The sequence below is a fragment of the Malaclemys terrapin genome, chromosome 1 (genome assembly GCF_027887155.1).
Source record: "Malaclemys terrapin pileata isolate rMalTer1 chromosome 1, rMalTer1.hap1, whole genome shotgun sequence".
Taxonomy (NCBI): domain Eukaryota; kingdom Metazoa; phylum Chordata; order Testudines; family Emydidae; genus Malaclemys; species Malaclemys terrapin.
The window spans coordinates 28604002-28621545 of NC_071505.1; the positions used below are offsets into that span (position 1 = coordinate 28604002).

General features: G+C 44.2%; 2 protein-coding genes across 2 annotated transcripts in view; one reads left to right on the forward strand and one right to left on the reverse strand.

The window, feature by feature from the left end:
* The window catches only part of DLD (dihydrolipoamide dehydrogenase), a 42957-nt gene extending 37706 nt beyond the window's left edge, over positions 1–5251 (forward strand). The window contains exon 15 of the mRNA XM_054018920.1: positions 4063–5251. The gene's annotated coding sequence lies outside the window, so the exon portion shown is untranslated. The remainder of the gene's footprint in view (positions 1–4062) is intronic.
* Positions 1–17544, reverse strand: part of LAMB1 (laminin subunit beta 1) — a 73349-nt gene that overhangs the window by 5862 nt on the left and 49943 nt on the right. Inside the window, exons 24-28 of the mRNA XM_054018899.1 lie at positions 9433–9802; positions 6514–6698; positions 5268–5509; positions 1999–2202; positions 1442–1586 (exon numbers count right to left, since the gene is read on the reverse strand). Of these exons, the coding sequence (XP_053874874.1) occupies positions 1442–1586; positions 1999–2202; positions 5268–5509; positions 6514–6698; positions 9433–9802 (1146 nt within the window). The remainder of the gene's footprint in view (positions 1–1441; positions 1587–1998; positions 2203–5267; positions 5510–6513; positions 6699–9432; positions 9803–17544) is intronic.

Genomic DNA, 17544 nt, shown 5'->3' on the forward strand with positions numbered 1-17544 from the left:
ATTAGCAAGCCATCCATGCCAATGTCAAACAACACTACTGAAATCCTTGTCAGTGCGGTTCCTTAAAAGCAAGAAACTGACAAACAGCCATGGCAAACGAAACCACCACAATTTGCAGAAAATATGTAGAAAGTAGGTGGTATGCTCAGTTAGGGTAAAATTCACTCCTATGCAGAATGCCACCACAGAGCGTAGAGCCCTGCTTAAGTCCCATTTCAGCCTCTTGAGGGGTACTTTTCACCCATTGGTCTCCAGTGGCTTGAGAGCAGTTTGGGAATCAGTAGAACTGTGTAATTCCTAACACTGACTTACTGCATGTGCAATCTCAGACCTTGTCTGCCCTCCATTTCTCCAGCTATAAAAGATAATTTGACAGCGTCCTGGAAGCTGTAAGGATCAATTAGATAATGGACCCACGTTCCATTGAAATCCACAGGAGTTCAACAGGAATGAATTTGGTCCAACGTTTGTAGTGCTGTGTAGAGTGCTATGAATATGAGATGCTAGTGAAATACAAAATATTATGAACTGAAATGGAATAAGAGTCATTCCTTTGGTGCACATTCATACATTTCTAAAGTGAAAGAGGGCCATGCACAATGTTTAGATGCATGTAACAGCAGCGTTTTATGCGTCTCAGGGATTGGGGTTTAAGCAAAAGTTGCCTCTATTGCTCAGATGGTCCTGTAGTGCTGTTACATGTATCTAAACATTTCTTCCTGTGTTTGCACAGGACTGAACACATTCTTAGCACGTAAGAAAACATTGATGTTTGTAGGCCAACAGTTGCACATAACAGACCTCCCCAAGGGAAACTGTCCTCCATCTTCCAAAAGATCTTGCACTTCTCCACAGGTTAGCACAGCTAATGATTGAAATTTCAGTGCTGATTAAGGAGAGTTAGCTACACAGTTCCCTTGAAATTAATGGGAGTAGCACGACAATCTCCTAGTAAGTTTTAAACCACTCCACTCCACCACCAATCAGCTCTATTGCAGAGGAGAAGGCAAAGTTTGTTAAAGTTCCAATCAAGATGAAACTGAAAGGCCTCTCTCTTCCTCACTGGGTGCATTTTTTTCACAACGTTGTGCAAAGAATCAACTGCCAATCTGTATTGGTAACCTCACCTTTCACCTATAAAGCTGAAAATGGATCCCACTGCTTATAAAAAAAATCTTAAACTTAAATGAAATGCATAATCAAGACAAGACTCACAGAAACAATAGTATTCAGGAAGGATTTTAAGACTAGGTTAGGCAGCTACCTAGAGAAATGCATGAGAAAAGCTATGTGCAGAGGTGGAAGAGTCTACTATTTTGCATCTGTAAATATTACAAAAATGTACAACATCCTAACTTTATAAAGGCCTCTAAAAATAAGCTAGCAGAATTTCTCAAAGATAAAAATCACTGATGTCAACTAAGGTAAAGATCATCCTTACGCATCAGAAATTCCCTGATCTGCTTAATAAGGTTTCTCAGATCTTCATTGCTTCTGTCCACTTGCTCTTTTGTGGCATTGGTTTTGAGCAGAACTTCTTGTGCATTTTGTTTTGCTTCATCTGCTCTCTGTTTTGCCTCGGAGACCTAGGAGGAGATAAACAAGGTGGCCTGGTTTCATACTTCCTTGCACATTAAGGCCCATTTTGCAAACCAAAATGCAATTCTGAAAAGACAGTTGATATTTGGAGTCCAAAGCAGTGTGGGAAACTTGTTCTCATAAAACTCACAGAATGCTTTTCCCCAACACTAATGTTACTTTAAACAACTCAGACAAATATTTATGGATTACACATGGAATTTTAGTTTAAACAAGTCCACTTTATGAGGCTTTTTTTTTTTTTTAAAGGATAGTGCTGGTGAAGTTATGCAACTGGAAAGAAACATTTTAAAATGAACGTCTGGGGGGAAAATGTTCTGTAGTTTTGTATCATATCCCTGTTGGGGAAATTTCTTTCATTTTAAATTAATGTTTAGTGATCTACTTGGAACAAATTACCATTTTAGAGAGTTCTTCAACTTCCGCCAATGCACTGAGTATGTCTCTGTCAAAATCCATGGCTTTCTGCCACGCACCGTGAGCCACAGTAACCAATCCCTCGCAGCCTGGTCCTCCGCATTTCTTTTCGCCTTCATCTGTTCGGCAGTTCAGACCGCCACACTCTGAGTCAGCACAGGAAGCCCCCGAGGGAGTTCCACATGTCTGCAATAGACCGACAAGAAATAGTCACGCTTAATTGCCCTTGCTTTGGGGGATGGGTGGGAGGGGGAGGACGGAAAGTGGACCAGGAGGTTTCTGATGACGCTGGAAACACTTAGTGGTACCCGCACCCCTCGCAGTGAAATCTCGGGAGAACGCCTGAGAAATAAATGGTAGCTATAGCTGCTGTACTGCAGCATCAAAAACGAGGGCATCCCCCACTTCACATTGTGTCCGTGTGAGATTTGTTCCAGTGCAGAGATGTGGGAAGGGAAGCTCCTATGTATAAACACTGCCCTCCAGGCACAAGCGGTTTGGGTTATAATGGCAGTACCAAGACAGTCATCCACCCTGCACGGTCTTATTGAACGACATGAAATCGGCAAACACCTGGTTCTTTCAATGGAAAATTACCCTCAGACTTCTGTTAAAAATGGAGAGGGACGAGGAGGGCCCTTCCCTCCTGAAGGCAAATCTATGGATTGAGCTGGCTGAAACTCAAACTTGGTCTTGGGGAAATGATGACATTTCAAAATGTGTTCCAAATTGGAAGAAATCCAAAAATATTTTGAAATTTCCTCAAATGAAAATTTTCCAAAAGATACCATTTTGGGTCTAAGTAAAATGTTTTGTTTAAATCAAAATGTTTCATCCTGAGTTTGACTTTGAAAGTTTTATATAAAGGCTCAAAAAGTTGTTTCAGAACAAAAACATCAAAGTGTTCCAGTGTGACTTTATCAAAATGCTTTTTTCTCACAATGAAATTTTGACAAAAATCAACATGTTCCTCTGCAAAGGTTTAATTTTGAAGAAACAGCATTTTGTAATGTAAATACATTTGATCAGAACATGTTTAACCAGCTCCATCAATGAACTACCCCTAGCGTCTGGATAATAAATGGAATCATTAAAAAAAAATCTTTAGTAAGAGGGAAGGTTGGGCAAAGTTTTCCTTTTTTGGCAGGGGGTAGAAGGAAGGATGACAGTCACAAAAATAAACATTTTGCAGGCAATATCCCCCCAGTAAAGGTACACAAAACTGAATCGGGTTAATTTTAAATGTTCTCTTTCTCTAACAAACAGCCTTAACCTTTTTCTTCCCCTGATGTTTGGCATGCAATCCACTATTCTCGAATAGTGGCTCTCAACTTTTCCAGACTACTATACCCCTTTTAGGAGTCTGATTTGTCTTGCATACCCCACATTTCACCTCAACTTAAACTACTTACTTACAAAATCAGACATAAAAATACACAGCACACTATTACTGAAAAAGTGCTTATTTTCTCCGTTTTACCATATAATTATAAAATAATCCAATAGAATATAAATATTGTACTTACATTTCAGTGTATAGTATATAGAGCAGTATCAACAAGTTGTATGAAATTTTAGTTTGTACGGCCTTTGCTAGCTTTTATTGTAGCCTGTTTTAAAACTAGGCCAATATTTAGATGAGTTGATGTACCCCCTGGCAGACCTCTGTGTACCCCCAGGGATACATATACGTCTGATTGAGAACCACTGCTCTAGAAAGCAGAATGTCCTGCAGAGGGCTGCACTTCCTTAAGGTTCCCAGCAACTAATTATACTGCCTAGAACCTTGATAAACTTTATTTAAACAAGAGTTTCAATGCCAATGGACGTGCGGGACAGGAATGTGGGGGAGGGGTTCCAACTAAAAGTGTCCTGCCCTCTCCCCCCCAAGAAAAAGGAGCAGTGTCATGTTAGATAAGTTGCTAAAAGGGGACATGGGGGAGAAAATAGGAGGGACAATGCAATCTTTAGAGAAATCATCCTGTAACTTACTGATACCCCTAACCACTTAAGTTAATAAATATGCCCTCTCCATCATATTTTCAGGCTGAATTGTTTTCCAACTGCAGCTGATTTACTTCAAAGGGAAGTTGCAGAAGAAACACTGTGAATCTCCCAGGAAAAAGTCACCCTACCTCAGATTTACTTCAGCTTTACCGCTGTGCAGAGAATAAGCGCCAGACTGCTTCTCAGTGTCCTTTTGACTCAAGAGCTCAGAAAAAGGTCTGCTTTGTCTTAGACAGATCAGAGAAGTCCAGAGCAAGCACACAGCATGCATAAAGTGGCCACTGGCACATCTTCTGTCATCCCCACTTCTATTGGCATCCTGCATCCACAGTCTTCTCCTCTCATTTTCACTGGACAAACCCACGTCTGGTGCCATATCCTACCGGACAGGGACTGTGCTCCACAAAACATGAACTGTTGGGCTTTACGCTAAATGAATAGCCTCCCTGAGCATGCATCTAGCTAAATACAGTAACTCCTCACTTAACGCTGTAGTTATGTTCCTGAAAATGCAACTTTAAGCAAAACGATATTAAGCAAATCCAATTTCCCCATAAGAAATGCACCCAATGAAAATTCCTGTAAATCCAAACCATTACATTAGCCAGAGTGATGCTCAGGGAAGAAACTTGTTGATGAAGAATGCTGCAGAGGCCTAGTGGAGTAGTTTTTGATCTTTTGGGTAGGGTGACCAGACGTCCCAATAAAATTGGGACCGTCCCGATATTTCGGGGTTTGTCCTGATATCCGCCGGCAGTGCTGGGGTTTTTTTTGCTCTGCCGGCGGGACTGACACGGCTTTTTTTTTTTTTTTGCACACTCCCTCCCCCAATGTGTCCCGATATTTTCTTTCCCTCATCTGATCACTCTACTTTTGGGGCTCCTGACCCCAAAAACCTAGTCTTATAATCAACCAAGTCTGATAATTCTTTGTGGGTGCAAAGGATTGTGGGATTTGGGTCATGGGAGGAAACAATGGGATGGCGGAGTACTGTCAGGGAGACGGGGGTTGGAAATGGAACAGGTGAAGTGGGTGGGGTTTGGAAGCTGGTGCACCCCTTGTGGTCCACAAGTCATGGAACAGGTTCCAGTTTACAATCTCTCTCAGTACACCAGACAAGCATTTTTCCGTAAGTAAAACCCGCTTCAACAAAGTAGCAGGCTCTGCCTTCCTGCCTGTCATTTCTGCAACAGCACCACGTTTTCCTGCAGGTTCTACACTCAAAAGAAATCTTAACCACGTACCTTCTCAGCCACTTCAGAAAGATCCAGACTTTGCAGCTTGCCTGCGAGTTCATCCAGAAGGCGCGACTGTTCCTCTTGTTTTGCCTTGAACTGGGCCTCTTGCTCACTGATTAAGTCTTCCACTTCCTGTCGTGTCTGAGCTGACAGTTCCACAAGGCTATCAGGGTGAACAGTGGAGGCATTGACCCTCTCTTCTGCCTCCAGGGACATCTGAAAATATTTGGTGATACTATCCAAGGCTCCTGCAGAAATTAGATCCAACTGTTCAGCAATCAGCCCTCATTGCTGAATTTATAGTACAAACAATTTGTTATGGGGAATCTAGTGGATGACAAAATTGTATAAGGCCATTTCTCTATTAAACTGAATACAAAAGTTATACAAACGTTATTACTGTTAGTATGCTTGAACTATGTATGGGGAAAATTCTGCTATTCTTAATCAAACAAACCTCCCATTGATGGTCCCACTGATGCTTTGATTTCAATGGTCTACAGAATTTGACTCTCTAATATTAAGAAGTTTGAAAATTCTTCCAGACTAAGGGTCTGATCCCGCTCCCACTGAAAGCAAAGGAAGATCTGGCCCTAGATTTATAAAGATAGAGCTTATTTACTTCTGTGACACATTGAATCCATCGAACTGCCTGGTGAGTAGGTGCAATTCACCCACGAGCAGTGGTCCAGCACAAGACCTACACACTACTGAAGTCCAGTCTTGCCGGGGAATACATATTGGCCAATTCTCGTGCAGGCTCTCTGCACAGGGGTTAATGTCACTCTCTGTATGGGTGGTAGAATCTAACCCTAAAGTGTGACATACTCTTATTCACAAAGATTCATGCAGTCTTTCATACAGAAATTTAGTAATCTCATGTAATTAAATGTGAACTAAAGTAACTTCAGACATCTGTCTGTATACTTAATTGTGGTATGTAACAAAATGCAAGTATACCACTGGACTTACTGTTGGTACATGTAACTGGTCTACAACTTCTATACATTAAGAGGTTTTAAGGTGACTTTGTTCCCTAAGATCTTGAGCTAGTTTTGCAATGCACACAAAAACAGAGACTTCAAAGAAATTCCTGCTAGATCAGCAACTCTGCCAAGACTCAGAAGGAAACTGCACTCATAGAACATGTTTTATTACTGTTTAGAAGATTAACCTGATATTTAAAACCATACACTTATTTAATCATTTGCTGCCCTGGCTTTTTTCTTTTTCCCCCCATGAGACACCTCACCCCGGATATCGGAGATTTTTATAAACTCGAGTTGTTCTGCAAGTTCTTTCACAACGAGGTCTAGGCTCTCTGCATCTGTCTCCAGGGCCCTCAGGTGAGTGTCCGTGTTATTGCTTTTTAACGCTATCACAGAGAGCTTATCTTCTATTTCAGCCATCTTTTCTGTAACATCTGCTGTTAGCTTGCTGCAAGCAAAACACAGAACCTACATTTACTCGAGGAAAAAAAATCTATTAGCCTTGAATTTTTTTTTATAAAGAAAGCTGTACAGTAGTTACAATCCTTCATCCCTCCCCAATCAGTGCTGTAAGTGATTTGTAACAGCTTGCCTTCCTAGAATACTGGTTTTGTTTCCTTTATCACAAAAACTACTTTTTAATCTACAACACATTTATAAACTCAAAGCACCCAATTGCTCAGAAAACAGCTGCTTTGTGTAAGATTAACCAGAGCCAGATTCCAGAACACTGGTGTAATGCTCTTGAACCATGGCAACTGCATAGGTCAGAGTGTCAACTACTATGATCCATACATAATTTGCTTCACATCCCACACAGCTACAAATGCATTTTTTGATTACTACAACTGAATGTCAGGAACAAACAAAAATTCTCTGAACACAATGGATTCTTTTAACTACTTTATAAAGATTCCCTTTTGCCAATGGCATCTTCTGGGTGGAGGTGGGAGAAAACATCCCACCTCCAGCAAGAAAGGTAAGAGGTGAGCGATATCAGCTCTTTCCTCTCTGTTCAGCAAGCCATTCCCTGCTTGCCAGTCTTTTTGCTCCAACAAAAATCCCAGACTTCTATTGTGAGGCCTAATAAAGTGGAACCAGAGATGTGATTGCAGCCACAGTTCATTGACATAGGTACATTGTCATCAATGGGACCTGAACCTGGGACCTCCAGCACCAAAAAACATCCAGCTCTAAGTAGCAGGCTGTTATAAGGCCTCAACTAACGGAAAGACTTAACTGACCTCACTAGGCTTTGGATTAGGACCATCATCACTGGGGCAAGGCACCATTCTCCCCTTCGCCAGGCCAGATGGAAGGGAGCAAAAGCGAGGTGGTTTATAAAGGAGGGGAGAGGTAGAGTGGTTCCTCTGCATGCCCTCACCTAGGGTTACCATACGTCCGGATTTTCCCGGACATGTCCGGCTTTTGGGGGCTCAAATCCCCGTCCGGGGGGAAATCCCCAAAAGCCGGGCATGTCCGGGAAAATCGGGAGGGAGGGAGGGCTCGGCCGGGGCCTCTTTGGCCGGGGCCGGTGCGGGGCCGGGCCGGGGTCGCGGCGCTGGGCCGGGCGGGGAGCAGGGGGCGCGGTGCCGGGAGCCGGTCCGGGCCCGAGGGGCTGGGCCACTGGGGGGTGCGCTGGGCCACGCTGGGCCGCGGAGCCGGGCCGGGAGCCGGGCTGGGGTCGCGGGGCCGGGGAGTGCACCGGGCTGCGGAGCCGCGGGGGTGCGCCGGGCCGGGAGCCGCGGGGGTGCGCCGGGCCGGGAGCCGGGCCGGGGCCGCGGGGCGCGCCGGGCCGGGGGGCCGGGCCGGGGTCGCGGAGCCGCGGGGGTGCGCCGGGCCGGGGGGCCGGGCCGGGGTCGCGGAGCCGAGGGGGTGCGGGGGGCCGGGCCGGGGGGCCGGGCCGGGATCGCCGGGCCGAGGGGGTGCGCCGGGCCGCGGAGCCGCGGGGGTGCGCCGGGCCGGGAGCCGCGGGGGTGCGCCGGGCCGGTCCAGGAGCCGGTCCGGGGCCGCGGGGCCGGGGGGGTGCGCCGGGCCGCGGAGCCGCGGGGTGCGGAGGGCCGGGGGGTGCGCTGGGCCGGGAGCCGCGGGGGTGCGCCGGTCCGGGAGCCGGTCCGGGGTCGCGGGGCCGGGGGGTGCGCCGGGCCGCCGGGGGCCTGCCGGCAGTGCTGGGCGGGCTGGGGGTGGTCGGCCGGGGCTGGCACCCCAGGGCCCGAGCCGACCCAGGCTGGAGCCGCTGGGGGGGCCAGCCTGGGCCGCACCTCCTCCCCCCACACCCCCCCTTACCTGCTTCAGGCTTCCCGCGAATTAAATGTTCGTGGGAAGCAGGGGAGGGGGCGGGGCTGGGGGCGGGGCCGGGGCCCTGTGGAGTGTCCTCCATTTGGAGGCACAAAATATGGTAACCCTACCTCACCTCTATTGGAAACCAGCACCCCAAGTATAACAACTCTCCAGGGATACAGGTTAATGGAGCTGGGGAGCAGCCACAAATCATTAACTACAAATCCTCTTCACAAGCATTTTAGCCTCCCCTTTTGGTTTGGATGGGAACGTTTTAAAGGTGCATGGAAAAGTCTCATATTTCATCAACTGCTTTAAATTATTTCAATCCATAACTGAAGATTGTTGGTATTTAACCATCCTAGATTTCACAGGGGCTCACTCTTCTCCATCTCCTTATTTTTAAATACAATGAATACAGGACTTCTGCATCTTACACTTCATGAAATGGAGACAACCAGTGTTACAACACTGGCGTTTTCTGTTGACAATGTTTAGTTTTTTAGATTAGAAAGAAGTCTGCATTGCTATCTAGATGGCTATAAAACAAAATTCCAAGAATTCAATCTCTGTCCCTGCATTCTCTCACATAATAGCTGTGCTTGTCCTTTGCCCCGGGGGATCACAAGGAATCAACATGACTGGCTCCATGTTAATTGGTTGGCAGGCTGACAAAATACAAGCATGGCCGCCCCTTCCAAAGTTTCAAAGATCATGACAGTTTGGGGTCCCAGCTGCATTTTGTTTGCGCTCAGTAGAATCTGACTAAGAGCACTGCAGGCCCATTCCTGCCTGACAACGAGCGCTCTGAGCTCTCACTGGGGAGTTGAGGGTGCTCAGCACACTGGAGTATCGAGCCCTAACTGAGCTGGAAATATTCACAGACCATGTACTGTACTCACCCTGCTTCCTCAAAGAGATTGCCAATGTTTTTAAGGGGCTCAGCAGCTGGATTTTGAGCCAGGATACTTTTAATTTCATTCAGTTTCTCTTCCATAGTGTTGATAGTTTGCTGGTAAGGGCCACTGACCCCACTGATTTTCAGGATTTTTGCTCTCTCCAGGAACCTCTGTGTCCTATTGGTCAGTTCACTAATGATGACGTCCCACAGAGCAAAACATTGATGACATGGCGCGCAGTCAGGGAAGATGCCGGAGTAGCCGCGGGTGCACTTTTCACAGCGAGGTCCCTCAACACCTTCCTTACAGACGCACAGCCCCGTGGAGCGATTACACTGAGGTGTCTGGATTCCACGGGGATCACAATCACAAGCTGCGAGGGGGAAGTAACAGCAGCAGGATGAAAATTATGATAAAGTTGGAAGGAAAAATATATATTCCCTGACACCAACAGAAGAACTTTAATCATAATTACATGAATGTGAAATCAACATGTACGCAAACTACAGTAGTCAGCAACATCCGGACAGGGTTACCTTGCTGTGAATGCCAGGACCAAGAATTATAAAAGGAGGACAAAGTGATACAAAAAGAGGGAAGAAATCCAGAAAGGTTTTTAATTTCATTTCACATGACTCAGAAAAAGTCACAATGTGTATTAGGGATGGACCCATCCTACAGTGTATTTGGAACTGGACTAAGTTGGAATCTATGACCAAAGGTTGAGGGTATTTTGTTTTTCTGGCCTCCTTGCTCTCTCCTCATTCGAATGACCCAGGCCCCTTGGTGTGTGTGGGGTGGGGGATGAGAGAGAGTGTGTGTTGTGGATCCACTGTTACCAGAGCCTGGCCCAAAATGTATGTATATATGGATAGGATGGAATTAGGGCAAGGGAAGGGAGGTAGGAAGAAACACTAGCTAAGTAAGGAATACTGGAAATTAAAAAAACCTTGTTTGCAATGGGGAAGAGGCAGACAAATGTCCTAAAATTCTACCACGCAAGTGCCAAATGTCACAAGAGACCACACTCTCTTCGTAATTGTAGAGGGAGGACAAAGCTGAGCATAGGCAACTTTTTATTGATCGTGAATTCAGATGACAAGCAATTTCTATTGAGCTAATCAGGAAGGGGCAAGTACAAGCAAATGCAACTATCTGGTATACAAACATTTGTCTACATTTATATGCAAATCAGGCGCGACTCTCCGGATCCTGGTGAATTGCTGATTGTGGCCCAGATAGTAAATTCTGGGCACCCCAGGTCTACAAACTGATTATAGAGATGTATTTCTAGTTGGCCGTAATCCACACGTGAGAGGATTATTAAACTGATGTGCTACACTGCTGTTTTTTTAAAACATAGTTTATGTACAAAATGCAAATGTCTAAGAGAAGCAAAATTTACAAGCAGCAGAAGTTTGAGTTTTTACCTGACTTCTCCCTAAATAGCCAGGTAGGAGAAGCAGAGAGGAAATTACCAATCTTTAAAGCTCTTAATAAAGGGATGGCGGCAAAGAACAAAAGGGAGAAGCCCTGCAACTATTTTGGAACTGCCATTCATATCTTTGTGGTGAAATGAACCCAAAATAGATCAAACGTACATTCCTTTAACATCTAACAAGAGGACTGACACCCAGCAGATGAAAGCCTTCAGTTACACATCACATCTTTCAAGAATACCTCATAAATGTAACACATACTAATACTGTGTTCTTAATGGATTTATGGGCCATATGTATGTTCCTCTAGCAGAGTTATAGGCTATTGTTAAAGTCCCTTCTGAAAATGTCCATGTTCTTGCTAAACAGGCATTTCCCCCTTGAAAATGATGTGGAAGCAAAATAAAGCAGGCCATATACCAGTGGTTCTCAACCAGGGGTACAGGTACCCCTGGGGGGTATGCAGAGGTCTTCCAAGGGGTACATCAACTCATCTAGATATTTGCCTAGTTTTGCAACAGGCTGCATAAAAAGTACTAGTGAAGTCAGTACAAACTACAATTTCATACAGAGAATGACTTGTCTATACTGCTCTATATACTATACACTGAAATGTAAGTACAATATTTATATTACAATTGATTTATTTTTATAATTATATGGTAAAAATGAGAAATTATGCAATTTTGCAGTAATAGTGTGCTTTGATGCTTTTGTATTTGTATGTCTGATTTTGTAAATAAGTAGTTTTTAAGTGAGGTAAATCTTGGGAGTATGCAAGACAAATCAGACTCTTGAGGGGGATACAGTAGTTTAGAAAGGTTGAGAGCCACTGATCTATACTGCTTGCTTTCATGTCATTACTTCATAATACATCCTCAGTCCTTAACCAATTTATTCTTTTTTTTTTTTTTAAGACCTTAAAGGATCAAATTGCTTCATAAACAGAAACTGCTTTTTTATAGAGCATGGATACAACAGATACCAGAATACAGAAATGACTTCTGTTCTGAGCGAGTCAGTTTATGTCTGCACAATTTAGCAAAATGGTCCTTTTGTTCTCTGAATTGTACTCCAACACAAGAGATTGTTTTTACTTTACATCAAAGCGCTTAAGTATTCCCACAGCAATTTGCTATGGAATATATTCCCCACAGGCAAATCCTCAGGCTCCAATTTGAAGGAGGTCAGTTAACCCTTTCATCAACTATTACTCCTGGAAATAAGACACTCAGTTGAGTGGTTAATTATCCAAATTCCATTATACCGACGTAACAAAAATTAGTGTACATGGTATGTATTTTTCCCTCTCAAAGAGCCCTAGATTATATTGTATTACATGTGAATTAAGCAAATCAGATCACTGTTTTATTTATAATTTATCTGCAGATTTAAAAAGCAATCAGTTAAGACCATTTAGGCAATTCTAATCTGGCTTTCCAATCAGATCACAGCAGGCAAATAACTCCTGCACCATCATTTACATGATAAAGTGCATCCAAACACAGTCCTCCACTTTGGAGATTTAGAGAAACAAAACAATAGAGGATGTAGCAGGGGGAAAAGGGGGCTGAAATTAAGCATTTCCCAGTCCCCAAACTTTCTCAGGATAACCAAGCTCTGTGCTTCAACGATCAGCACAAACGTACTAAGTACAGCTAAGATATAGTATCTAAGAAGCCATTATCGACCACAGAAGAGCAGAAATCTATAGAATCTCAAGGGAATAAATCCAATGCTTAGAAAATGGTTTGTAAAAATGACACTTTTACATTTTAACTGTGTTATTTGTGATGTTTTGTTACCTAAGTCACAAACTGCTACTTATCCAGACCAGAAGATAAAGCACAAGTTTATTTCTAAGTAAACCAATCTTAGTTTAAGGGAAAGCAAAGTAAAACCTCTCCAAGGACTAGCATAATAAGAAACAACAGAAATAAAAAGCAGAGCTTTATTTCAGTCACTTTTTAATTTGGGAGGAATTTTTATATGTTTGTGGTATGGTTTCTTCAGCTAGAGCCCACTTTGTGCTTCCTGTGTAGCAGTAACTGAACATAAGAACAGCCATACTGGATCAGACCAAATGTCCATCTAGCCCAGTATCCTGTCTTCCGACAGTGGCCAATGCCAGGCGCCCCAGAGGGAATGAACAGAACCAGTAATCATCAAGTGATCCATCCCGTTGCCCATTCCCAGCTTCTGGAAACCAGAGGCTAGGGACACCATCCCTGCTCATCCTGGCTAATAGCCAGAGATGGACCTATCCTCCATTAGTTTATCTAGTTCTTTTTTTAACTCTGTTATAGTCTTGGCCTTCACAACATCCTCTGGCAAGGAGTTCCACAGGTTAACTGTGCATTGTGTGGAAAAACTACTTCGTTTTGTTTGTTTTAAACCTGCGGCCTATTAATTTCATTTGGTGACCCCTAGTTCTTGTGTTATGAGAAGGAGTAAACAACACTTTCTTATTTACTTTCTCCACACCAGTCGTGATTTTATAGACCTCTATCATATCCTCCAGTTAGTTGTCTCTTTTCCAAGCTGAAAAGTCCCAGTTTTATTAATCTCTCCTCATACAGCAGCTGTTCCATACCCCTAATCATTTTTGTTGACCTTTTCTGAACCTTTTCCAAGTCTAATATATCTTTTTTGAGATGGAGTGATCACATCTGCATGCAGTATTCAAGATGTGTGCGTACCATGCATTTATATAGAGGCAACATGATATTTTCGGTCTTATCTATCCCTTTCTTAATGATTCCCAACATTCTGTTTGCTTTTTTGACTGCCACTGCACATGAGTGGATGTTTTCAGAGGACTATCCACAATGACTCCAAGATCTCTTTTATGAGTGGTAACAGTTAATTTAGACCCCATAGTTTTATATATATATAGTTGGGATTATGTTTTCCCAATATGCATTACTTTGCATTTATCAACATTGAATTTCATCTGCCATTTTGTTGCCCAGTTACCCAGTTTTGAGAGATCATAGAATATCAGGATTGGAAGGGACCTCAGAAGGTCATCTAGTCCAACCCCCTGCTCAAAGCAGGACCAATCCCCAGACAGATTTTTACCCCAGTTTCCTAAATGACCCCCTCAAGGATTGAACTCACAACCCTGGGTTTAGCAGGCCAATGCTCAAACCACTGAGCTATCCCTCCTATCCTTTTGTAGCTCTTCGCTGTCTGCCTGGGACTTAACTATTTTGCAACATCACTGTTTACCCCTTTTACCAGATCATTTATGAATATGTTGAATAAGACTGGGCCCAGTACAGGCCCCTGGGGGACACCACTATTTACCTCCCTCCATTCTGAAAACTGACCATTTATTCCTACCCTTTTAAAAATATCTTTTAACCAGTTACCAATCCATGAGAGAACATTCCCTCTTATCCCATGGCTTTGTTTAAGAGCCTTTGGTGAGGGACCATGTCAAAGGCTTTCTGAAAATCTAAATACACTATATCCACTGGATACCCCTTGTCCACATGCTTGTTGACCCCCTCAAAGAATTCTAGTAGATTGTCGAGGCATGATTTCCCTTTACAAAAACCATGTTGACTCTTCCCCAACAAATTCTGTTCATCTATGTTTCTGACAAATTTTGTTCTTTACTATAGTTTCAACCAGTTTGCCTGCTACTGAAGTCAGGCTTACTGGCCTGTAATTGCCGGGGTTCCCCCCCACCCCAGCCCTTAGTTTAAAAACTGTTCTACGACCTTTTTAATTTTAAGCGCCAGCAATCTGGTTCCATTTTGGTTTAGGTGGAGCCCATCCTTCCTGTATAGGCTCCCCCCTTTCCCAAAAGTTTGCCCAGTTCCTAATAAATCTAAATCCTTCCTCCATACACCGTCTCATCCACACATTGAGACCCTGCAGTTCTGCCTGTCTAACTGGCTCTGCGTGTGGAACTGGAAGCATTTCAGAGAATACCACCATGGAGGTCCTGGACTTCAATCTCTTACCTAGCAGCCTAAATTTGGCCCCTGGACCTCTCTCCTATCCTTCCATATGTACCTACATGTACCACGACTACTGGCTCCTCCCCAGTACTATACGGAAGCCTATTTAGATGTCTCGAGACATCCACAACTTTCACACCAGGCAGGCAAGTCACCATGCAGTTCTCCCGGCCATCGCATACCCAGCTATCTATGTTTCTAATAACCGAATCACCCATTACAAATACCTGTCTCTTCCTAATAACTGGAGTTCTGTCCCCAGTGAGAGAGGATACCACAACATCATCTGGAAGGAGGGTCCCAACTATGGGATCGTTTCCCTCTGCTCCAGTTGGATGTTCTCCTTCCCTGAAACTTTCATCCTCCACAACAGCACAGAGGCTGTCAGACGGGGGGTGGGACCGTTCTACTGGGTCCCGGAAAGTCTCATCTATGTACCTCTCTTAGCTCCTCCAGTTCAGCCACCCTGGTCTCCAAAGCCTGTACACACCCTCTGAGGGCCAGGAGCTCCTTGCATCGAACGCACACATACGCCACCTGCCCATAGAGCAGGTAATCATCCATGCTGCATTGGTTGCAATAAACTGGGTAGTCCCCAATCTGTTTCTATTTCTTGAATTCTCATGCAGAATAAATCACCTGTTTACCTTGTTATTTATATATAACTTTCAGTAACCTAACCACCACTCCACCCACACAACACTACTTGATTATTATAATTTTTATTTAGTTAAATGCAAAATAATTTTTTAACGTTTCCCATCCTAGGCTCCCAGACACATCATGAACACAATAAAATCCTAGCAGCATTAATCATTTCAACAGGAATTCAGGTAGCCAGACACCTACAGAAACTTCTTTTTCCATCACACTGTGGGGAAACAAACCCTTCTGCAAAAACTCCATCAAACAGGTGTCTCATGCAGCATGCTCAAAATGCCACTGAATTTGAGCTATTTCACACCAAGCGGGATATGGGAGCAAGTTCCAGTCTTGGAGCCTTCAGAGAGGGGGATTGAGCTCAAATGCCTCTACGGACCACATGCTAGGTGGCATGTGGAGGACAGGCCAGTCCCAGGACATTTAAAACTTTAGAGGTCACAACCAACACGTTAAGCTCCACCCGGAGACCAATGGGCAGCCAGTGCAGATTTTGGAGCACTGGCATCACATACATCTTGGGAGATGCCGCCCCATTCAATAAGCAGCCCACTGCTTTCTGAACCAGCTTTTTAAGGTGTAGTCCCAGCCAGCGTGCCTCGCAACAATGTAATCAAAAGCACAGATGACAGTGGCATGGTCTGCGTCCAAAAGGAAAGACTGCAACCTCCTGCCCAGACACAGATGTTAATAACCTGACTAGGGGCTTGTCTACACTGGCACTTTATAGCACTGCAACTTTCTCGCTATGGGGTGTGAAAAAACACCCCCGTGAGCACTGCTAGTTTCAGCACTGTAACGTGCCAGTATAGACAGCGCACTAGCGCTGGGAGGTAGCTACACTCCTCATGGAAGTGGGTTTTTTAGAGCACTGGGAGAGCTCTCTCTCTCTCTCCCAGCGCTATGCCATGACCACACAAGCGCTTTAACATTGCAGTGTCGACAAGCCCAAAGTTAATGCTGTAATATGATCATCAGACAGCAACTGGAGAGCTAAAATCACCCCGCCACTAGAATTCCTAGAAATTAATGATGGACATGCTTCCTTAGTCCTAAGTCAAAGGGCTTAATGTGGTATTAGTTATTATCACAAGTAATCTGGGGTGAGTATACACCAAAACCGAATTGTGACACTTCTTGATTCAGGTAGCCTGCAAAAGTGTAAATTAATACCCACCTCTACCTGTGGGTATCAGTATCTGATTCTGCAAGATACACCTACAGAGCCTACCCCCAGCCTAGAAAACACAGCTGAATCCCTGGGACTTAGAACCCTATCGACAAGCTGAAGAGGTACCAGCCACTGTCTCAGATTTTTAAGAGACACTTTACTGTCACTGTAGTTGTACAGTGTCTAGTTTACAAGATGAGGATACAAAGTTATTAGCTTAAACCTAGTCATCTGATTTTCCCCAGGAAGAACAAGAAACAATCAGAGACATCCAGGGACACAAGAGTGTTTCAGTGCGTATCTAATTGCTGGAAATCACTCCCAGAGGTCACTTGGGAGAGTGGGTATTAGGGGCTAATACTGCAAATCTGATGAGAAGAGCACTGAAGGCCTTTTTAAGCAAAGGTAAAGTTATTGTACTCACATGACTAGAAATTGGGGGAAAATGGTTCATTCTTTACTTTAAAACCACACAGATGCTGATATTACAAAGCAGTCTCTGGTCTTTACATTTCTGCTCAAAACAGATTTAAATGCCATAACCAGCTATGGTTAGTAACTGCCTTTAAAACAAATAATTGATTGTTCTCTTTCCACATGAATTGGTGGAAGAAAGGCAAGGGTGGGGTAAAGAGCTGCAAATTAATACATGGAAAACTGCTTGCTTTGCAGATTAGGATTAGTTACAAGAGGATGATCAAACATATTCTTTAGTAAATGGCATAGGCGTGGGAACTAGGAGTGCGGGGGGTGCTGCAGCACCCCCAGATTTTACATGGGGCCTCTAGCCCCACACCCAGGCCTCCATTCCCCAGCTGGGGGCTTGAGTCCCAGGTGCTGGCCCCGCTCCCGGCTCCATGCCCTGCGTCTGGGT